The sequence below is a fragment of the Stomoxys calcitrans genome, chromosome 3, assembly GCF_963082655.1.
Source record: "Stomoxys calcitrans chromosome 3, idStoCalc2.1, whole genome shotgun sequence".
Lineage (NCBI taxonomy): Eukaryota > Metazoa > Arthropoda > Insecta > Diptera > Muscidae > Stomoxys > Stomoxys calcitrans.
The window spans coordinates 40533186-40557602 of NC_081554.1; the positions used below are offsets into that span (position 1 = coordinate 40533186).

Below are 24417 nucleotides of genomic sequence, written 5' to 3' on the forward strand. Positions count from 1 at the left end.
GGCCTTCACAGGAGTCAGAATGAAGTCCGGAAATTTTACCAAAGAATTAAACATCAAACCGATGGCTTTGGTGCAGGCACATCCTCCTGCAGAGATAAAGAAGGAAATCTGATAACAGACACAGATAGCTAGCTGAGGATATGGAAAGAACGTTTGCCAGTGTCCGACGTTGGCGGCGAAGAGGATACCGCAGAACCAATCAATGATGATGGTATAGAATGTTTACCTCCTAGTCAGAATGAGGTCCAAGTAGCAGTGACCCGACTATAGAACAACAAGGTAGCAGGAGCCGACGGGTTGCCCGCTGAACTATTTAAGACGCTGATAAGGCGTATGGATCAGCTTCTCTACACAATCTGGCTAGAAGAACGCATACCCTATGATTGGAACCTCAACATACCATGTCCCGTACACAAGAAGTGAGACAAGTCGGAATGTGCCAACTACAGAGGAATAAGTCTCCTCCCCATCGTATACAAGATACTCTCGAGTGTACTGTGTGACAAATTAAAACCTAAAGTCAAAGAGAAAGTTGGGCTTTATCAATGGAGCTTTAGACCTGGCAAATCCATCTTGGACCAGATATTCACACTGAGTTTGGAATCCCTGCAAAATTAATAGGACTCTGCAGGATGATACTTACTGATATGCTTTCCTCAGTATGAATAGGAAAGAATCTCTCCGAATCATTCAATACCAAACGAGGTTTCAGACAAGAAGACAGCCTAACGTGTGATCTCTTTAATATCCTGCTGGAGAAGATTATACGAGATGCAGATGTGAATAGATATGGCACACTAATCACAAGGGAGCACATGCTACTCGCCTACGCGACGACATCGACATCATAGGTCGTTCACCGGAAGTAACTACAACTGCAGCCTTTGAAAGAATCGAAAGAGAGTCAGTCAGTCAAAATGGGTCTGGCAGTAAATGGAGATAAGACGGAATGGATGGTTTCAACTCCCAAGACGCCTTGTACAACCGAGCAGATAAAGAAACTGGAGTAAGTGGGGAACCACAATTTTGGGATAGTCAGTAACTTTATCTAGCTCGGGACCGCAGTAACCGAAACGAATGACACCAGTTTTGAGGTGAAGCGAAAAATAATACTGGCAAGCAGATGCTACTTTGGATTAAGTAAGCAGTTTAGAAACAATGCCACCTCTCTACAGACGAATCTTACACTATAGAAGACACTGATACTATCCGTGTTGTTATATGGTTCTGAGGCATGGATACTTGTAAAGACAGATGAGGCAGTGCTTGGAGTATTTGAGAGAAAGATTCTTCGAAAAATATATGGACCAGTATGCGTTAATGGAGAATATAGGCTGTATGAAGGCGAAAACATAGTTACGGGTATCAAAATACAACGGCTACGTTGGCTGGGTCATGTTGTCTGAATGGATGTAGAAGCTCCAGCAAGGAAGTCTTTTGAAGGCAAACAATGTGGTACACGCAAACCGGGAAGACCAAAAGCCCGATGGAAAGATCAAGTGGTGGGAGACACCTCGAAACTTGGTGTCAGAGATTTTAGAATGAGCGCAGAAGATCGAGGCGATTGGAACGCTATTCTACGTTCGTCTGATGAAACAAATGTTTTTTCATAGCCAATTAAAGAAAGAAAACAAAGAAGAAGAATACCGGTGTAATAGTAGTACCTGTTTTTTATGCATTCAAATAAAATTTTAAAGGGGAAAAGGGTTCGTCAATTAAAGAGAGAAAAAAAGAAGAAGAATACCGGTGTAATAGTAGTACCTGTTTTTATGCATTCAAATAAAATTTCAAAGGGGAAAAGTGTTCGCTGGAATTGTCTTCAACCAAAAAAAAAAATAGTTATAATAATATGCACGATAACTTTATTGATTCAGAAAATTATTCCTAACAATGGATGCGCTTGAACTCACTGACGATCTGGAACAAACGGAACGCTTACATGATTGGTTGACCGAATCAGAAATCGAAAGGCTGCATTCGCGTTTTCTGGAGAGAAAAAAGTTAAGCTATGCTGAATTGCGTGAGGAATTTGAAAATCTTGATATTCATTTTAGCGAAACAGAATACAATCGTCTTTTTTGTAAAATCAATGAAAATCGCGACTTCAAATGTAATTGGAGTGAATTCATATCGTATTTGGCATTTCGTTTTCAAGACGATGATCCCTCCAGCCAGAAGGAGGCATTAGTATTGCCCATATCTTCAGCACCCATAGTCAAAAAGTCAGAGCATAGATCGCCAGTGTGTTGCATAAGTCTAATGAAAACCGAATCCGATTTGATTGTGGATGAAGACGACCAAAATGAGGACAATGCAGATGGCGAGGAGATTGATGAAGAGGCAGAAGAACGGCAACGTAGAATAGCTAACTTATCGGTGAGTGATACGCCAGAAAACATGGGTGTATGGATAACCGGAAGTAAGGAAGGACAAATACGTTTCTGGTTGCCACATTTAAAGTCCTTTCGTAGTGGCACATCGGAAAGTGGTGAGTACAAAAACAATGAAAAATCTAAAATTGGTATACACTAGTGCCCCTTTTAGTCCATTTGAAGATGAGTACCTGCATTCTAGCCATTCAGGCTTTGTCAGATGTTAGCGTGGTATGCACTGCCTCCACGGAAAGAGAATTACGTTTCCATGATACTGCAGGACCCACATTTACTCTACGCATTGTCATACGTATTATGCCCTTTCCCGTTTGTTGTATGTCCTACAGTTTTTATGCCAATGGCAAGACGAATTCTCGCCTCATTATGGGAGATTTCGGTGGTAATGTTCGTATATTAGAATTCAATCCGCATTTGAGGGGTCCATTTCAGGCAAAAACTGGCACAGCCTTGGTTCAAACCTTTTGGGGTGATATACTAAAGGTAATTATAGAAGAGAAACGTAGCTATGAGTTAATTTTACACTCCTTTTGTTTTCCTGTTTAGGGTAAGATGCCATTGTTTATTGTCCATGAATATCGGAATATACACTCAGAGCTGGTTAAGCAAGTATTTTTCTCTTTTCGCTTAAATTCGCTTTTTTGTGCTGCCGAATATTTTAACACCAAGAAATATCGAAATATTTGCCCTGGCTTAATTGTGGCCAATGGAGATGAAAGAACAAAATTTATCATTCAAGCGGTAGGTGAAACAAAATTTTGTTTTTGTTAAGAAAAATTTTGTTAAAGCACTGTAAAAGTGCTTTAAATAGAAAAATTTCAGCCAAATCGGATAAGACATGCACCTCCAGAAGGCTTAAGAAGTAAAATCGGGAGAGCAACCTACATAGATGAAAAGTATTTTACTCGTTCAAAAGTGCTTTCGATAGACGGTTGGAGAGACATATGGACAAGGCAAGATCGACTCTATGACGATGTAGAATACAGGGAAGCTGGCCGAAGTGTTCTCAAGTTCACACTGGTATATATGACGAACTAGAAAATGGCAGCTAACTGATATTTGTTTGAATGATAGCTCAGCCCATAATATATTTACAAGTAACCAAAAGCATTTTCTTCAGAGTTTATTAAAAACGAGAATTATTCATGATGGAGTTCAAGCGTGATTGCGTTATATGTGAATGGAAAATGACTACGGCTAATGTTGGCGAATGCATATACCTCAAACTAAACAAAATGTTTGTACCGCAACATAAATCGTAGTAATGATGCTGAATAGCGCTGCCAAACGACATGGTAATGGTAAAAACAAAATTTCACCAACACCTGATTTGATTTGGCAAGTTATTTCAGAAAGTTTTCCAACAAGTAAAATCGAGCTAAGTTCGGTCGGGCCGAATCTTATAAACCCTTCACCATGAACAGATTTTTTCAAGTTTTCGTCTTTACGGGCAAACAAAGGATAAGGGATAAGAATTATTATGCTATTGAAGCCATATAAGATTATGGGCCGATTCAGGCCATACTTGGCCTGGGTGCTGGAGACCATAGTAGATGCCAGTGTGCAGAATTCCAGCCACATCAAATAAGTATTACGCCTTCTACAGAACAAGATATATACAAGAGACATGGGTTAATATGGTAGATTAACCCGCTCCGCTGCGCCTTATTTTACTTTATATGGAACAAAAGTTCCCTTGGAATATTTATTTTCGACAATTAAAGAGCTTTTAGTGAAATACCATGCTACGAAAATATTGGGTTGCCCAAAAAGTAATTGCGGATTTTTTAAAAGAAAGTAAATGCATTTTTAATAAAACTTAGAATGAACTTTAATCAAATATACATTTATTGCACAAGCTAAAAGTAACAGCTGATAACTGACAGAAGAAAGAATGCAATTACAGAGTCACAAGCTGTGAAAAAATTTGTCATCGCCGACTATATAAAAAATCCGCAATTACTTTTTGGGCAACCCAATAGTATATCGCTTGACTAACAGTTTAACAATATAAGTGCCTTTATCTGAATCCCATATGACCTTTATTGGTCTACGAATTTAAGTTTCGATGTAAGATGTACTCCATTCATAAAATACTATGTTTCAGTCCGATATTATCATGATATCTGATTTGGGGGTGAGGTGGTCCCCCAGACACTTGGCCCTGAAAATGCCATTTATTTAAACCCCATATTGCCATTGGTTTAGGAGAGTTTACACAATGAGGCGTCCCCCAAACAAATGGCCCCAAAAAAGGTTATCAAATTCGTTTTCTAATCTCAAAACCTTTCATTTGAGCCACATATTGGCATGGTTGAAAAATTTTTACCCTTTGGGGTTTGTTTTGGGGAAGGGGTGATGCCTTAAATACATGGTCCTACATTTGGATATGAAATTCGTATTCTACTCCCAAATACCTTTATTTGAGCCCCGTATTGCGATGGTCAGTAAAAAATTGCTGTTTGTGGGGTATTTTGGGAAAGGGGTAGACCCCCAGAAAATTTGTCCCGAAAGTGGGTATCAATTCTTGCTCTACCCTCCAATACTTTTCATTTAAGCTCCACATTGACATGGTCGGCAAATATGCTCGATTTAGGGGTGTTTTGGGGATTGGGGTTGTCCCCCAAATACTAAGCTCGGAAAATATATCAGCAACGTCATAAATCTATATATGATTTATTTGAACACCATATTGCCATTGGCCTCAAAATTGGATATCAAATTCGTTTTCTTATCTCATTTAAACTCCTTATTGCAAAAGTCAGCAAATATGTTCGGTTTTGGGTATTGGCCCTAAAAACTATAAATGTTTAGTTCCACTCTCTTTAAGACCCAAATTATCTTGGTGAGCAAATTCGTCCTATTTGGGGGTTGTTATGGTGGTGGGACATCCCCTAGACAGTTGGTCGCCAATGTTGATATCAGATACTTGTTCTACTCCCAAATACCTTTAATTTGAGCCCCATATTTCCATAGTCGGCAAACATGACCGGCTTGGGGGGTGTTTTGGGGGATGCGTGGCCACTCAGTGAGTTGGGCTTGAAAATATATATCGGATTCGTGTTCTACTCTTAAAACCCTATGATTTGAGCCTCATATTGCAATAGTCAGCACATACTTCCTATTTGGGTGGTGTTGGGGTGGGGTGGCCCCATAGACACTTTTCCCTAATATTGATATCAGATTCGTGCTTTACTCCCAAAGACCTTTCATTTTAGCCCCATATTGCCATGGTCGTAAATTTGTGCCCTTTGCGGGAATGGGCGGCTCCCAAACACTTGGTCCCATATTTTTATATCAGATTCGAATTCTACACTCAAATACCTTTTATTTAAGCCCCATATTCCCATGGGCAGTAAATAAGTCCTTTTTTGGGGGTTTTTTGGGGAAGGGGTGGACCCCCAGAAACGTGGATATTAGATTCGTATTTGAGTCCCATATTGGCATGGTCGGTAAATATGTCCGATTTGGGGGTGTTTTTGGGGTTGGGTGGTCCCCCTAACACTTGGTTCGACAATTGGATATCACATAGGTTTTCTTATCCTAAATACCTTTTATTTGAGTCCCATATTGTCGTGATTGGTCTAAATATATGTTTGGTAGGTTTTAGGGTGGGGCGGCCCCCCTAGGTATCCCATCCGAAATTTTGATACCAAATTTTTACTTTTAGGGTACTATATGAGAGCACACAAAATTTCGCTTAAATCGCACCACCCATCTCCTTCTTGTACCATTTAGACGCCAGCATGAAGTCCTTAAACTTACCCTTCTTAGCTTCCCTAGCGCCTGAAAGAAGAAAGATTCAAGTATTCTATTTCTACTACGACATAAAGTTTAACATTGGGAAGGACAATGGTTTGCAAACATTACGTTTCAACCGTTCAACATAAGGCTCATTCCTGCGATTTAAACATCTCTCTTCGTATCGCACCTCAAGCATATAGAAGATTCCCGATAGTGGTGAATAAACGTCTGTTACCGACGCCATTGGCAAGATCCGTCCATTGCCTCGCTAGCATATCTGCTTTCTCATTTCCAGCGAAGTGCCTGTGACCTGGCACCCAGTGGAGAGACAAATAATTGCTCTCTTCTAGCCGTAGTAGACTTTTTCTACATCGGTCCAACACATCGGATCTTGATCCCGTACCAACGCTAGCCTTCAGTGCCACCTAACTGTCACTGTATATATATATACCTTCGAACAGTATGCCACCGCCAAAACGATCTCGGCTGCATCTGCCATTGCATAGGCCTCCGCTTAGATAATGCCGCACTCATTGCGCATGCGGAGAGTGACGTCAATACTGAGCTCCGGTGCCATTCTCTACCTTCGATTCATCTGTAAAAAATTAATGTGTGCGAACCTCTTTCACTTTTCTATAGTAGACACCTGAACTACCACTTTACTATCAACTATAACTTTCTCTACCTGGAAATCCGTCTGGACATCCGGTCCATCATCCCATTTAGACCGGTCTCCGGATCATCCTTATTCGGTTCCTAGAAGCTTTAATTTTTGGTGGTGTGATAGAAGTTTGTTATTTAGAATAAAATAATGCCCTTCAACTAGATTTATTTTGTATACATTTTTATCAGAATCCATGGCTTCCTAAGATTCGGCCCGGCCGAACTTAGCACGCTTTTACTTGTTTGTATTTAGAGCGCACAACCAGTCGATTACTGCTTAGGTGCATGTCCATAGTGGCATGGGCCGGATTAATATCTGCACCCTCATTTCAATCTAACCTAACCGAGGGGTGTCCTTGGCCATCAGCTTCAGCAGTCTAGAAGAATCCTTAACGCTCGATAAATCCTCAATCAATGTGACATAATCCTCTATTTTAGACCTTTTTAACTCTCTTGTATACTCTTAACTTGTCCTTATAACTTGTCCCATAACAATCTTCCTCCACTTCTACTGGCTTCATTAAAAGCCCGAATCTGAGAATGGGTATATCTTGCTATTTTGGGCCCTTTTAATTTACCCGTAACTGATCTCTGGGTAAGATTGTAAAGACTTTCAACCTTGTCATTTGTGGAAGTTCATAATCCGGGATGAGTTTTAATTTTGCACCATTTCACAATTTGATACCTAGTACGCCACCTTTCAACCAACCAAGTGTATCGTTCGTTTTGCAGGGAGCAAAAATGAACCTTCGTCGTGCCATTCCATATGCAATCTGACACCGAGAATAATAGTTTGCCTTCGATCCGTTTCCACTGCTCGCCATTCAGCCTTTTGTAAGTTCTCGATTCAACTACAATGGCTACACGTACAGTGGCACAGAAAAGTCTACATATCCTACTGAAAAAACAAAATTAACAAAACGATTTTTTTGACGGAAAAAGTTTCTTTACCAAATAGCTATTGTTGCTAAAATCAAAATTCCCAATATTACAATTAGTTACAATATTTAGGGTAAAATTTTATCCTAACTACGTTACTGTCAGTTATCGTAACTGCTATTTATGAAAAGGTGTGTAGACATATCTGAACTGCTGTATGTAACCCTCATTGTAGACATTTGGCTTACGGTCTAGTATTGGCCTCTTGATAACGGTATTATTTGCCGAAAACGTATCCTTCGTCTTATCACACTTGGAGCACCCTGCTTCCTTGAATTCAAGGCGTAGTGGGCTTTCCATTGCCGGAATTTAAAACACATTATCAACCCTTTCAGGATTTCGGGCAGTAAGACCCGCTTGTCCATTGCGAAATTAATAATGGGCTGGATGCTCTCAAGAACATTCCATGGCCTAACCCCTCCCTGGCAGAACGATTGACCGATGCGGTTATGGCTAGATCGGTATATTGAGCCAGATTTGGGCACGGTTATCTTTCTCTATCTATCTATCTATCTTACCTTTCGTGATTGTAGGTACTGTTCTCGATATGGCAACCACTAAGTATCGTTGTGGAATCATGAGCTGTAACAGGTTGACAGTTAATAGTCTACGCTTATCATCCTCAGTGAGATCAGCTTGGGGAAATGACTACAATCCCCCCCGACACAGGATAGCAGTGAGCATCACACAGGCTGGAACATTGAGGTCCGATCTGTGAAGTGTTCATTACTGTTACTAGAAGCTTAGCTGCGAGCTACAGGGAGCGTCCACAGATTGTGGACAATGGAATGCTCTATACGGAGTAGCTGTAACGGCAGTCACGGATAATCAGCGATATCGCCTCTCACTGAGACTCTCCTCAGTGAGAGGCCGGGCGGTTCAGTCTTTTGTACAAATACTGAGTGCCTATGATGCTCGAAATGACATGGCAGGTTATTGGCGCCCTTAAATAACCAATGGACCGAAACGAGCTTGCTCACCCACAGGAGCTTGACGAGGATCGCCACCTTCACATGAAAATGTGGCTACGACAACAACAACTACAACCTTCCTCTTACTTTGAATGCATCTTTAGACCTAAGAAATAAGAAGGAATCAGTCGAAGAGATACCGTCGTTACCGCAGCTCATTCTCACTCCTTTCATGGCATTCAGACGAGACTCGTTCTCACTTAGAATGCGTGCGGTTTTATGCTCAACGTTGTTTTTTTTTTTAGCAATTCTCATAATCTTTTCTTTGCGCTTCTATAGTTTGGTCACAAAATTTCATTTTGTTGTTGGTTCAACCAGCTAAGACCAATGTATTTTTATTTCTTGCTTCTATTTCAAAACAAAACAACAAAAACACTTTAAAGAGTCTCAACATTTGAGGTGTGTTAAATGTATCAAGGGGCGGGCTGCAATGATCGTGATTTCAGGCTTTGCCAGAGGTCTCGTCAGACTGCTATGCCACCAAAAGATTACATGCTTCCACCCACTCACTAATTAGTGAGCAGTGCAATGGTAGAAGCATGCCCTCTGAATGAAATAGAAACAAGAAATAAAAACACATTGGTCTAAGCTGGTTAAACCAACAACAAATTCTCATAATCTTCAATCAGCCTCTTCGCGGAGGCCAGCCAAAATGTCGGACTTGAACCGATAACGAAAGTCAAACGACTCACCTTCAAGCATCCACCTAGATTAAATTTTTTGCCCTGCTTCTTCAGGGTGTTACCACATTCTACGTTGATGAGAAAAACAACATGGTTATCACTGGAGGTCCAGATTTTTTTGTACGCCTATGGGATATCTATATACCAGCTAAGCCCTTATGTGTTCTAGAGGGTCACAACTCTGGAATTGTTATGGTATTTGCACAACCGGATGAGAAGAAAGTCTTTAGGTAAATGTTTGCCATAAGGAAATATATCGAAGTTTACACGCTTCTCTTGCAGTGTGGACTTTCGCAAAGTCATAAAAGTCTGGGACTTAAAGGAATATGTTTTGCTGCAAACTTTCGATGATTTGGTGCGTCTGATACCGAGTGAGACAAGCCTGGCCTACTACTATCATGCCTATATGAGAGTACTATTGGTTGGAGGTCGCAATTTGGTGATAGTCAAATGTAATCCACGCGTACGTATGGATATAACCGATGGCAATACACATGCTGCTCCCGTATCGGTGGTACTTTACAATCGCCTTTTCCGTAATGTGGTCACTTGTGGCCTAGATAGTTACATTATTGTGTGGGACCCTTGGATGGGGCAGCGTAAAGTTATCATTAAGCATTGCCACACCAGACGAATGTATGGAGAAAATACAGATATAGCTATAACGGCTGCATGCTTTAATCCCTTTGAGAAATTGCTTTTGACTGGAGCCCAAGATGGTTCTGTGAAGATATGGGATTATAATAATGCGGTTTGTATACGCAATATGAGCATTACACCCGAATATGAAGTGACAGCTGTTATATGGATAGTGCACAGGTGCTGTCGAATAACAAGAATATGATACCCTTGGATATGTCATTTATATTGAATGCTTTCAGAATTTTTGCCATCGGTTGGGATCAACAAGTCACCGAATTCTATGATGTCGAGGGCCGTGAACATAGCGATCCCATAAAATGGCCAATTTTTCATTCAGATGTTATTACCTGTGCCGATGTTAAATTAGGTGAGGCTGTGGTCACATCCACCTGTTCGGGTGAATTAGTATTCTGGAATTTACAATCGGGCCAACCATATCGTCGCTATAATGTAGATACCCCAGAATTGTTTATCAAAATAAAGTATCGCCCTGAGGATGAGGATAATCCACAAGACGAAGAAGATGAAAGTCGCCAGTCTTATCATATGAATGTCTTACGTTTTGTACGTCAGTCTGTATCCGAACGTATACGTGAAGTGGAGTTGAAAGAAGGAAGGATAGGTAACATGATGACAGAAAGCGGTGAAGAAAGAATGCCCAGCAAACAAAGCTTGCCTATTTCCGTACAAGCAGTGTTGTTTCTACAAACTCGTCCAATGACTACAGAACATGGTGGGTGATTTTCCCAGTTTTTGAAAAGACCTAATATTTTTTATGATTTTTTGCAGGAACTGTTTTAGTTGCTCTTCATTCAGGCATTATTCAAGTCTATTCACATCATCGTCGTGGGGGTTTCCTTAAACAATTCGATGCCATTCATAAAACTGGCGACTGTGTTTCAGCAATGACTACGGATCGTGAGAACCGTTTCTTATTCACGGGCACCGCATTCGGATACATCAAAATTTGGCTTATTGAAAATTTTTGGTAAGCTTACAGAAATCTAAAATTTCAAATTTTGCCCATGAACATTTCACTAAAGAACAGGGGGAAACTTCTTACATATCGATGAGTGCACTCCGATTCAAGTTAAAGCTCAATGATAAGGGGCGTCCTTTTTATAGTCGAGTGCGAACGGCGTGCGTTTTACATGGCATAGTACCTCCGAATAGTACCTCACAAATGTTGCCAGCATTAGTAGGGAAAAACCACTGCTGAATATTTTTTTAGGTGGTCTCGCCAGGATTCGAACCCTGGCGTTCAGCGTCATAGACGGACATACTAAACTCTGCGCTACGGTGTCGAGGAAATGTAGGTCCTTAAAAATGTTAAACTTTTTAATTGTTGTAAGGAAGAGCAATGGATTGAGAGAAGCTTCACAGCAACATCGATAGTTGAGTCTTGGACTATACCTTAAGGGATCCCAATCAGCTATGCCTAAGGACCGGAAGAGACTTCGAGATGTCATACGACCAGGCTAGCTAGACATAGGGGTTTGAATTTTAATCCTTATCAAACGATTTCGATGTGCGACAAAGTCAAATAATTTGGAGTGATCTTGGACGAGAAACTGAGCTTAAGGTGTAAAATTTAGAAGCAAACTAAGATGCCATCCGGATGTTTGGCATTATGTAGAAATGGGGCTTGAATCCAAGGAAAGACCACTGACTTTACAGGAGTGTGATTTGACTTTTACTAACTCTCGTAGTAGTTTGGTGGACTGATATGGTGAAAAGGGCAACAGAAGGATAATAAAACAGGTTTAGAGAAAATGTTGTTTTGGCATTGGCGGGGCTATGAGAACCACGCCTACTAACGCACTGTTGACTTTTCTGGACCCATAGATATACAAAATATAAGGCAGCCATTGCGGCTATGAGGCTTAAGGCGATGGGAGAGAGGATAAAAACTGGGGCAGGTTATACCATCGCGGGATAGACATACAAGTATGAGGCAGCCATTGCGGTTATTAAACTTCAGGCGATGTGAGAGAGGATAGAAGCTAGGGGCAGGTCATACCATCGCGGAATATTCTAGAAGACCAAAGAAAGCCTAAGTGGTTGAGAAAAAGGTTTTAGACGACACTTGAGGTAGAATGCGAGGCACTTTTGCCAGCGGTCAGTGTTGGACTGTAAGTTCATGGTAATTGGATGGATCACGGAATGAGTGAGGTGGTTGTTATTGTTGTTGTAGCAGGTTGTTGAGTTCTATCTTGTGTCTGCTTGATTCTGTTGAGTATCCAGATCCAGGCAATCTGCGACTAAGATGGGGTGCGTTCAGAGGGATCTGGGTCTGAGTCGAGTGGGACGGGCTTGGCATTTAAATAGGTGACTTGTGTCGTATGGCCCCTGGTCCCAATCGGGACTTGAGGCGGCTGCATCTGCTGGATCGTTAGTGAGCCAGAACTACATATTGTTTTGCCATTGGCGGGGTGATCAGAAACCCGCCTACTAGGGCACTGTTGACATTTCTGGACCCATAGACATACAAATTAACTATGAGGCAGCCATTGCGGCTATGAGATCTAAGGCGATGGGAGAGAGGGTAGAAGCTAGAGGCAGGTCATACCATCGCGGTATACTCGAGGAGACGAAAGGTAGCCTGCGTGGATCAGAAAAGGTTTCAGACTGTATAACTTAGACGACACTTGAGGTAGATTGCGAGGTCGAGAGATCTGGTGACGTGTGTCGTGTGGTTCCTAGTCACAATCGGGAGTTAAGAGGGCTGCATCTGCCGTATCGTTACTGAGGCAGAACTACATGTTGTCCTGGCATTGGCAGGGCTATGATATCCACGCCTACTAGGGCACTGTTGACAATTCTGGACCCATAGACATACAAATTAAGTATAAGGCAGCCATTGCGACTATGAGACTTACAGCGATGTGAGAGAGGATAGAAGCTAGAGGCAGGTCATACCATCGAGGTATACTCGAGGAGACGAAAGATAGCCTGAGTGGATGAGAAAAGGTTTCAGACTGCATAACTTAGACGACACTTGAGGTAGAATGCAAGACACTTTTGCCAGTGGTGCAGCGTTGAATTGATAGAGCTCTGGAAGTTCATGCTACTTGGATGGATCACAGAATGAGTGAGGTGGTTGTTATTGTTGCTGTAGCAGTTGGTGGAGTTCCATCTTTCGTCTACTTGATTCTGTTGAGTATCCATAGGGATCTGGGTCTGAGTCGAGTGGGTCTGGCTGGGCAGTAAAACAGGTGACGCACAGTGGGATGAAACAAAATAAGTGGACAAAATAATAATAGATTTTATTTATTAGCTTTCCAAATCAGTTCAGAAATGCTTTCATAAGCAACAAAATAAGAGACCAGTGTCTGCGAAAATTTCAAAAAAAAAAATTAAGGCCTGTTTTTTGCAGGGCCGTACGGCAATATACGCATACGTTGACGACGACTAAGCTTGTGACCACTGCTGTCTATGTTCGCACGAAACCTGAATGTACCCGACCGATGATGGAGGCGGTTCTGGCAAAACAAACAGAACTATAGTCTGGGGTTCTTTTCAATCCCGGCAAGGACTAGAGGCGTGCGGAGAAGGCATTACAGGATGTGCCTCTCCCATGACGAAACAAGGACGAACACATACACTGAGAATTCCATCGGGTCAATCGGGTGCGTACAACCGGCTGCCATGGGATTGTGAGGTGGTTTGGTGTTAAAGTGAGGACGTGGAGTGTAGATATCATTACAGACAGTTAGATGGCATTTAGTGCTATAACAACCACGGCGGTGGGGTAACGAACGGTCTTGGAATGTAAGAAAAAGATTAACGCCTTCTCTGAGGATGGCGTGATCTGCATTGTTTATGTGTCGCGCCATAGTGTAGTAGGGGGTATTCAAGGGCAGACGAATTAGTCATAATTATACTTGGTGTGATCCGAAGCTTTTCGGGGCAAAATAGTTCGAATTAAAGGCTTGGGTGACGAACGCACATGTGTGGAACAGTGTAACGTTCGGTAGGAAGACGAAAATCCTACGATGAGATCCAGATCATGGGAACACCAGGCTATTACTAAAAAGAGGGTAGAATGAGTTCCGTATGGATTTCGTTGTTATATTGTGGCGCATAGGGCTACGGGCGCACTTATACAGAATAGGTGCGGCATGTGATAGGGTGTCTAGGGCATGTAGGGAAGATGATGAGACGTTGGAACATTTTCCATCATTGCCTGACTTTTGCTGTCACAATACCAGACTTGAACCAACTAAGGGACGTGAAATGTAATACAGTTAAGGATTCTGTGAGTAGCACGGAATTCTTGATTTCTCGAGGCTCCATTGAATAATTTAAGCACAAGAATTAACCTGTTGATTTATTTAAAAAAAAATTCTTTTACCCGCAGCGTCCCAGAAAGTGAAAAAGTACCCATTAACATGCCATTACTTCGATTACAATTCATATTTCTGCAAAATGAAAGATTTCTTACAAGAGCCAAGAGGGCAGTTCGGCGCCAACCATGGCCTTTACTACTAAGCTCCTACAAGGGACATTTGAAGGGTATAAAAACACTAGCCTTCATATGCAAACCGAAAATTTTAATAACGTAAGTTTTTGGGTGCCATTGTTAAAAACATTTTTAATCATCTAATCTCTTCATTAGAGGCAGCCATGACTGCTCCTGTCGCTTATGGTCCTTGGGCGGACGTTACCTGGGTACCTTGGGTACTCTCTTGCCTTGGATGACACTATCGCCCTTTCAGCCAGTTGAAGAAGCATGTGATAGGGTGTCTAGGGCATGTAGGGAAGATGATGAGACGTTGGAACATTTTCCATCATTGCCTGACTTTTGCTGTCACAATACCAGACTTGAACCAACTAAGGGACGTGAAATGTAATACAGTTAAGGATTCTGTGAGTAGCACGGAATTCTTGATTTCTCGAGGCTCCATTGAATAATTTAAGCACAAGAATTAACCTGTTGATTTATTTAAAAAAAAATTCTTTTACCCGCAGCGTCCCAGAAAGTGAAAAAGTACCCATTAACATGCCATTACTTCGATTACAATTCATATTTCTGCAAAATGAAAGATTTCTTACAAGAGCCAAGAGGGCAGTTCGGCGCCAACCATGGCCTTTACTACTAAGCTCCTACAAGGGACATTTGAAGGGTATAAAAACACTAGCCTTCATATGCAAACCGAAAATTTTAATAACGTAAGTTTTTGGGTGCCATTGTTAAAAACATTTTTAATCATCTAATCTCTTCATTAGAGGCAGCCATGACTGCTCCTGTCGCTTATGGTCCTTGGGCGGACGTTACCTGGGTACCTTGGGTACTCTCTTGCCTTGGATGACACTATCGCCCTTTCAGCCAGTTGAAGAAGATAAAACCATATATCGTATGCCTCCCGATATAAAGAAAGTGGCCAGCACCACAACAATGAAGGTATTCGGTTGGATTTTTGAAATTTTTCATTCTCAAAAATCTTTCCTAAGGTTCTTACAGGCAACCAAATGGACAATTTCACATTGTCGTATGGCAAATCTACTCAAGATGTTCGTGAAGTTTTCGATGATAAGGACTCTCCTCATTTACATTGCAAGATATTGCCCGAACCCATATTGGGCAAGCATTTCCAACTGCCAGGTCGCAGTGCCACTGAACAGTTTATAGATTGGGATGGCACAACATCTTATGTACCAGTTTTCAGTCAACTAAAAATACACGAAGCTGGTGATTTAGATAGACCTTGTACACCCCCGGCCTTACAACGAGTAGCTAATGAAAGCTATATGGATTTTTATGAACGAGCTAATGGAGGGCATGGAAAGGGTGATAATTTGCTTGAGAAAACTTCCATTAAACCCAGTCGACGTTCTAAGGGTAGGGGATCGGTATTCTTTAGTGGAGATGTTGAACCGGAGGGCCAAGGGAAGAAAACCAAAAAATGAATTCTATGCATTTGACATTCTTATATTTTATAAAATTTTCCCTAATAAAGAGAAATGTAATGAAAAAATGTTGTAAAATTATGGAAACAGCCGATTTGGAAGGCCACTGCAGCGCAGAGGTTAGCGTGTCCGCCCATGACGCTGAACGCCTGGGTTCGAAACCTGGCGAGACCATCTGAAAACATTTTCTGCGGTGGTTTTCCCCTCCTAATGCTGGCAACATGTGTGTCGTACTATGCCATGTAAAACTTCTCTCAAAAGAGGTGTCGTACTGCGGCACGCCGTTCGGTCTCGGCTATAAAAAGGAGGCCCCTTACCATTGAGCTCAAAACTTGAATCGGACTGCACTCATTGATATGTGAGAAGTCTGCCCCTGTTCCTTAGTGGAATTTTCATGGGCAAAATTTGCATTTATTGCCAATTTAGCTAGGGTCAGTATGTTTCTCAGTAACTCGAGCTTTCTTAAAATGAGTTCTTTCCAAAAAGTTGGTACATGTTTCTGAAAACAGTGTAAGACCTACACCACTGTTGTGGTATATTATAAACTTAGGAGTATGTTATCAACGCTAAGAAGGAGAAGAGTAAGACACACCTTAATGTATACCAAAAGCCTCAAAATCACTTCTGATTCGTTATAGCTATGTCTGTCTGCCAGTCAATGACTTCCAATCAATGTCTGTGGAAACGGTAGGAGAACTTGAGTTGCCTCTCCGAATGCACGAGTACGCCATAGCTGCCTGTATGTAAAGGGGTTTTTTCAGGGACGCTACAAAAGTATCGGTCTACAGGACAGCAAACGACGCCATATTTTTGTCGCTCTTTTGACATTTCTCTACAGTAAGATTTCCCATTTCATGATGGAAAGATATACGATCCAACAACGAGTCCAAATTGTTAAAATTTGCTACCAAAATTCTGAGTCAGTGACCTTAATGTAAAGAGCTTCAGCCATGAGACTCATTTCTGGCTGAATGGCTTCGTTAATAGGCAAAATATGCGTTATTAGTCATAAAGCAAACCACACGTACTCTAAGAGTCATCATTGCAGCAAAAAAAAAAAAAAAAAAAAAAAAAACGTTTGCTGCGGTTTTTGGGCCGGCGACGTCATTGGGCCGTACTTCTTCCATGATGATCAAGACCGGCACGTTACTGTGAATGGGATATCGGACCACAATTGAAGATGTGTTAGGTCGTATAAGTTATCGAAATGCCTAGGTGACAAATTTTAGGGGCCTGCCAAGAGGCGCTCGGACCAAAAAGGTCTTAAAACTTCCCACATAATCTCGCAAACACCTCAGCTCTAAACAATTAAACTTTTAATTATATTTTGGAAAATCAAACCCATGTAAAAACTTCTTCCCAAAAATGTTTCGCACTGCGACACGCCATTCCGGCTCAAATATAACAAAGCCTGCTAAGTTCGGCCGGATCGAATCTTATACACCATGGATCGCATTTGACGACTTCTTTGCCCGGTATCTCTAGGCAAGCAAAGGATAATGGATAAGAATAGCAATGCTATTGGAGCTTTATCAAGTTATGGTCCGATTTGAACCATAATAGAGTTGAATGTTGGAGACTAAAGTAGAGGTCATTGAGTAAAATTTCAGTCAATTCGGATAAGAATTGCCCCCTTTAGGGTCTCATGAAGTAAAATCAGAAGATCGGTTTATATGAGAGTAGTAATAGGGTGTTGACCGATTCGAACCATATTTGGCACGTATGTTGAAGGTCATGGGAAAATTTCACTTGTAAAACATTTCATCAAAATCGAATAAGAATTGTGCTATCTAGAAACTAAAGATAATAATCAGGAGAATACGATTTATATGGGAGCTATATCAGGCTATGAACCGGTTTTACCATGCTTGGCATAGTTGATGCGGTATAAAATAAAACATTTTACGCACAATTTCACATAAGTCGGATAACAATTGCGCCCTCTAGATCGGTTTACTTGGCAGCCATATCTGGTTATAGACCGATTTGAACCATACTTAGCACAGTTGTTGGAAGTCATAACAAAACATTTCACGCAAAATGTCAGCCAAATCGGTTATATGCCAAATCTATGAAATTTTCTCTGGAGACAAAATTTCTATGAAATTTTCTCTGAAGACAAAATTTCTATGAAATTTTCTCTAAAGACAAAATTTCTATGAAATTTTCTCTAAAGACAAAATTTCTATGAAATTTTCTCTAAAGACAAAATTTCTATGAAATTTTCTCTAAAGACAAAATTTCTATGAAATTTTCTCTAAAGACAAAATTTCTTTAAAATTTTCTTTAAAGCCAAAATTTCTATGAAATTTTCTCTAAAGACAAAATCTCAATGAAATTTTCTCTAAGACAAAATTTCTATGAAATTTTCTCTAAAGACAAAATTTCTATGAAATTTTCTCTAAAGACAAAATTTCTATGAAATTTTCTCTAAAGACAAAATTTCTATGAAATTTTCTCTAAAGACAAAATTTCTATGAAATCTTCTCTAAAGACAAAATTTCTATGAAATTTTCTCTAAAAACCAAATTTCTATGAAATTTTCTCTAAAGACAAAATTTCTATGAAATTTTCTCTAAAGACAAAATTTCTATGAAATCTTCTCTAAAGACAAAATTTCTATGAAATTTTCTCTAAAAACCAAATTTCTATGAAATTTTCTCTAAAGACAAAATTTCTATGAAATCTTCTCTAAAGACAAAATTTCTATGAAATTTTCTCTAAAGACAAAATTTCTATGAAATTTTCTCTAAAGACAAAATTTCTATGAAATTTTCTCTAAAGACAAAATTTCTATGAAATTTTCTCTAAAGACAAAATTTCTATGAAATTTTCTCTAAAGACAAAATTTCTATGAAATTTTCTCTAAAGACAAAATTTCTATGAAATTTTCTCTAAAGACAAAATTTCTATGAAATTTTCTCTAAAGACAAAATTTCTATGAAATTTTCTCTAAAGACAAAATTTCTATGAAATTTTCTCTAAAGACAAAATTTCTATGAAATTTTCTCTAAAGACAAAATTTCTATGAAATCTTCTCTAAAGACAAAATTTCTATGAAATTTTCTCTAAAAACCAAATATCTATGAAATTTTCTCTAAAGACAAAATTTCTATGAAATTTTCTCTAAAGACCAAATATCTATGAAATTTTCTCTAAAGACAAAATTTCTATGAAATTTTCTCTAAAGACCAAATTTCTATGAAATTTTCTCTAAAGACAAAATTTCTATGAAATTTTCTCTAAAGACAAAATTTCTATGAAATTTTCTCTAAAGACAAAATTTCTATGAAATTTTCTCTAAAGACAAAATTGGTATGAAATTTTCTCTAAAGACAAAATTTGTATGAAATTTTCTCTAAAGACAAAATTTCTATGAAATTTTCTCTAAAGACAAAATTTCTATGAATTTTTCTCTAAAGACAAAATTTCTATGAAATTTTCTCTAAAGACAAAATTTCAATTTCATTTTCCATCTTTGTACTTAAATATCACCCACCAAGAACCATACCCAATGTTTACCAATTAAAAACTCCAAAGAAACACATTTTCCCCATGCTTAAGATCCACTTCACCTAACTAGTACTATTGATTACAGTCTGGGGATGTTTATTAAGATTATCATCTGTGTCTTCAATGTCCTTGGCGATTCACTGTACCGTGCTGAAATGTTCATTGGTTTCTTTGGTGCGAAGAGAAGGATGTTGTGGTATGTAAGGATAATATTTCTTTTGCAGAGAATAACGCAAACAGCGCACCACAACCACAATGTCTAAAAAAAATTGTGCGTAAGACAAAATTTGTTTGTTGTTGTTGATGCATGACGCCCCCTGACAGTCTGTGCTAAGAGTCTGGTAATGCAGCTCTGCTTGGGTGCTTTTGTTGGCCATAGGAAAAGTAAGAGTTCGAGGTTAGTGGTGAGTGCGCGTCACATTGAAGATTCAACACAAAGTTCAAAACAATTTCATAGCTTCGCTCTCCTTCGCATTTTGTCTTTAGTTTTTGCTATTCCCACCCTACAAAGGAGGTTTTCTTTTTGGAGGGTAACTAGACGGAGAAATAAAGCGTACATTCCCCATTTAATACTTATCACCAAAGAACGGTGATGTATTAGTTTTGTCGTTGCGTTTGCAACACTTCGAAGCATTGGTTTTCTTAATTGTTTATAGTGTAATCTCACTAAAGCTTTCAGCTGGTGAAGGATCTTTGAAGGAATCATCCACACATCGAATGTCCTCAGTCCTGAGAAAGAGCGGTTGCACTGCTTTCTCAATAACCCCTGGAAACATAAGGAAACTCATTATGATAAGATCGAGGCTAACGCAACAGTCACGAGGCTAAGGTGGAAAGTTTGAATCCTGACTGTTCCGGTTTTTGCAGATAAATCTCCGCCATTGTAAAACCGCTTCTACGGCACTAAAGGTCCTTCAGGTGGCAGGAGGATTTAACGTTTTTCTTATCCAGTAACCACGGGTGTGCGGATATATATTTCGTAGACTAAGAATTCCTGGATTTAAACTACTCAAGGGTACTGGGTCCTGGTACCTGGATACTCCGTTGATGATACATCTGAAGCCTCTAGGCTAAGAACGATCCTATCCTCGAGACTTATTACAGTGCTGTATATTCAGAAGTCAGATAATGTATGGACTCGTTGATACACATTTCCCGGGAAAGACAACGTGGCGCAAGAAGAGGTTGTCACTAGTATGCATTGTTTGGAGGTAACTGGGAAAATTGTGTCTGAGTCGCAAATACTTTGAGTGATAAAAAGTTTCCGACTCCATTAAGTCGCCAGGCCCTGATGATGTTTCCCCAGATGTATTACAAGCTGTGTCCAAGAGACTGGCTCCTTGGCTTAGGGAGCTATACTCTGCTTGTAACAGCATGTCCTATATACCTGTGGGATGGGTGGACACAAAGGTCAAAAGCACGAAAACCCCACCACATGAAGACGAAATATTTTCGCCCCATTAGTCTGTTATCCTTTATGCTGGAGACTCTTGAGAGGTTGATAGAAACATATCATAGGGCAAAGATCCCTGGAGATCTCCGGTCGTGGCAGCAGCATGCATATCATAAAGGCAAATCCACTGAAACAGCCTTTCACGACATAGTCGACTACAAAGGGGGTTCTCTCGCTGTCAAGGAATATACAATGGTAGAATTTCTTGACACTGAAGGTGCTTTCAATAACGTAAAACCGACGTCAATTATGAAGGAGTTGGAGTTTCTAGGCATTAACTCTAACGTTCAAAAGTTTATTTTTTAACTTTCTCAGTAAAGGATGCAATACTGCAGGCTTGGGATCTGTGGATCTAAAAAGATGGGTCATCAGAGAAACACCTCAAGGAGGTGTACTGTCTCCTCTACTTTGCAATATAGCCCTTAACAATATATTATTGTCTCGGGAAGAAAAAGGTGTGAAAGTGGTCGCATATGCTGATGACGTGACAATTGCGGTTAGGGGAAAGTTTTTCAGCACTCTAAGAGATATATACTTCAGGAAGCTCTACGTGCAACAGCAAAGTGGGCTACCCAAAGTGGTCCAAAAAGTGGTAAATCCGTACAAGGCAGAAGTAATTATTTTCAGCAGGAGATACAAGTTACCTACAGTGGAACCTGTCTCCTTGGGAGGAGAGAATTTTCCATTTACAGAAAGCGCAAAATACCTGAGTGTTTTGCTGGACGGGAAACTGTACTTCAAATCCAACATTTGGAAAGGGCAAGAAGGGCAGCTCTTACTCTGTATTTAGGGATTTGGGGGTTTAGTTTCATATACTGCAGTTGTCAGACCTTATAATGCTATATGGTGTTGTGGTCTGGTGGACGGCACTTGAAAAGTCCACCTACCATTCAATACTCAACCGATCCAAAGGATGGCTTATTTGTGCATCACAACCGCACTGAGAAAGACACCATCTGAGGCACTGAATTTAATGCTACATCTAATATCTCTGGATATTGTGGCTACCAACTGCCGTGAGGTTAAGGGAGCTTTCTCATTGGTCATGTGGCGGCTATGGACACTGTGTTATTTTTGATACAATATCCGATGTTTCAGGCAGTGTGGATTACACCCTACCAAGAAAGGCTACTCTTGCCCTATACACCTGCAAGAGAGCGATTGGCAAAAGTTGGGGGTTAAGACCGCACGTCATGCATTGGGTATAAACTACAGTTGTCAGAGGACAGCACTTCAAAAGTCCACGTACTGTTCAATAGTCAACCGGATCCAAATGATGGCTTGTTTGTGCATCACTGCCGCGCTGAGAACGACACCAACTGATGCACTGAATTTAATCCTGCATGTAATGCCTCTGGACATTGTGGCAAGACAAATTGCAGCGACCACTGTGGTGAGGTTAAGGGAGCTTTCTCTTTGGTCATGTGGCAGCTACGGAAACTGTGTTATCCTTGATACAATGTCCAATGTTCCAGGCAGTGTGAAATTCAGCCCTGATAGAACCGATTGGAACTACGATATCCATGGGAATAGATGCTACATTGATTTCTATACGGATGAATCCAAACCATACGACCAAATGGGCTTTGGGGTGCATTCCAAAGATCTAGAACTGGTCACATTGAAAAGGTTACCCGACTCCTGTGGTATCACAATAGACAAAAACGTCTAAGTAAATCTGATGGCAGACAACTGCCACTTAAAATTCGCCTAACCTAAAGCTCTTAACTTACAGTCACTACGACTCAGTAATTTTTTCTTGTAACAACACGCTGGGGATATCCCCTATCTTTGCAGTGCATTGCGTTGGCTTTATGAAAGTTAAGGATTGTAGGGGGAAAAGAGATTGTACTGTTTATTGATATTTTTCTTATATTTCTGAACGTCAGTGTTGGTGGGAAAGACATTAGCCGGAAGCCCATTCCACATGCGAATGTTTCGGGCGAAAAATGAATTTTGTCGGTAATAAGTGGCCAATCAATTACAAACGGGTGTGAGTTCAAGGAAAGTCTAGTATTCCTGATGAACATCCTAACGTCAGGAATAAGAAGACGGATATCCCCGGGACACTCGCCATGAAAGTAACGATAGAGCAGTACAAGGCAGGTAAGGCAAGAGTTGAATATCCTTCTGTCCCCATCGCTCTTCGTTGAAACCAGTCAAGTACTACCAAGGATGACTTTGGAGCTCCTGCCCATATATGAGAGTTATACTCCATCCTCGGCCTGATGTAGGTAGTATATATATTAAAAAGATCAGATGAGGTGATATTCTTCTTGCACCGCTTAAGAATGCCCATACACTTGAATGCTTCTTTCGACACTTCGAATACGTGTTTTGACCAGCGGACATCACACTGTATCTTCATGTCCATCAGACTGCTCAATGTCTACACCGTCGATAGATATTGACGATTGTAGTGGGTCAGTGAATCGCTTATGAGACTAGAAACAGCACTGCGTCTTCTGTGCGTAAAAGTTTACTCTGTACCGCATTTGGAAATGGTTTACATATCCTGGGAGAGCGTGTCATCCATAAAGCACCTCTTGACCCCGATTTCTTGAGAACTAGGCCTATGATCGAATGAATATGAATACGGGCACAAACTACTGTCATCGCCAAATGAGTAGACTGGATTCGAAGTCTAACCCAATAGATCGTCAGTGAAAATAAGGAAAAGGAAAGAAGAAAGAACAGAGGGTTGTGGCACACCTGCGGTCGTTTAGTGCGATTTCTGAGAAAGCACGGAGCTTTGGAGATATCCAGAGCCATGAACTTACTCTCGCCAAACTGGCGTGATAACAAATGCGATTGATTACAAAAAAAAAAAGACGGAAAACAGTACAGAAAGGATACAAGCCCAGAGGAACCTGGCTTAGCCGAATGAGGAAGAATTTCCGAGTCACACTGTTCATTTTGGCACGGATACAGTAATGGTACAGGGAACAATTCATATTTTGACCATAAATACTCTAAACCTTTTTTTTATTCATGTACGTCATTCGGGACTGCAAATGGGTTATATCGGTTCAGATTTAGATATAGCCCCAAATATAAGCCCACCCATCAATATGACTTCTTGGGCCCCTAGAGGGCGAAATTCTCATCTTATTTGGCTGAAATTTGGCATAATGACTTTTACTACACGTCCAATATCCATGGCAGGTATGGATATGAATCGGTCTATAACCTGATATAGCTCCCATATAAACCAATTTCTACCATCTAAACCTACTTAGTAAGCACCTACATAAAGCAATTCTTGTCCACTTATTGATTGTCCTCTCATAATCCCTTTTTATTTTCTGCCTGTAAAGAGACAAATGAGATCCATGGAACAGGATATATAAGATTCGGCCCAAATCAGTCCGTTTTTACTTAACACGTGAAATCCTTCAAAATCCGTTCAGATTTGGATATTACTCTATATATAGGTAGCCTTCGGATGTCAGCATTATTGGGTCTACACAGTTCGGCTCAAGCGTACTAAATACCATTTGTAAATGTTT

General features: G+C 40.3%; 1 protein-coding gene across 1 annotated transcript; it reads left to right on the forward strand.

Moving 5' to 3' along the window:
• Positions 1-1822: 1822 nt before the first annotated feature.
• Positions 1823-16010, forward strand: LOC106088071 (WD repeat-containing protein on Y chromosome). Its single transcript, XM_059366112.1, has 10 exons — positions 1823-2488; positions 2545-2873; positions 2937-3131; positions 9445-9620; positions 9673-10209; positions 10272-10765; positions 10822-11020; positions 14393-14593; positions 15262-15436; positions 15487-16010. Exons 1-10 carry the CDS (start codon positions 1891-1893, stop codon positions 15940-15942), a joined length of 3360 nt encoding a protein of 1119 aa, XP_059222095.1. The 5' UTR covers positions 1823-1890; the 3' UTR covers positions 15943-16010.
• The last annotated feature ends 8407 nt before the right edge of the window (positions 16011-24417 follow it).

Bases quoted from the DNA above. Each gene is read 5' to 3' on its own strand.
- LOC106088071 (XM_059366112.1), top strand. From the start codon at position 1,891: ATGGATGCGCTTGAACTCACTGACGATCTGGAACAAACGGAACGCTTA. The intron at 2,489-2,544 runs GTGAGTACAAAA...TGCCCCTTTTAG, and splicing joins TAGTGGCACATCGGAAAGTG to TCCATTTGAAGATGAGTACC. The intron at 10,210-10,271 runs GTGCTGTCGAAT...GAATGCTTTCAG, and splicing joins GTTATATGGATAGTGCACAG to AATTTTTGCCATCGGTTGGG.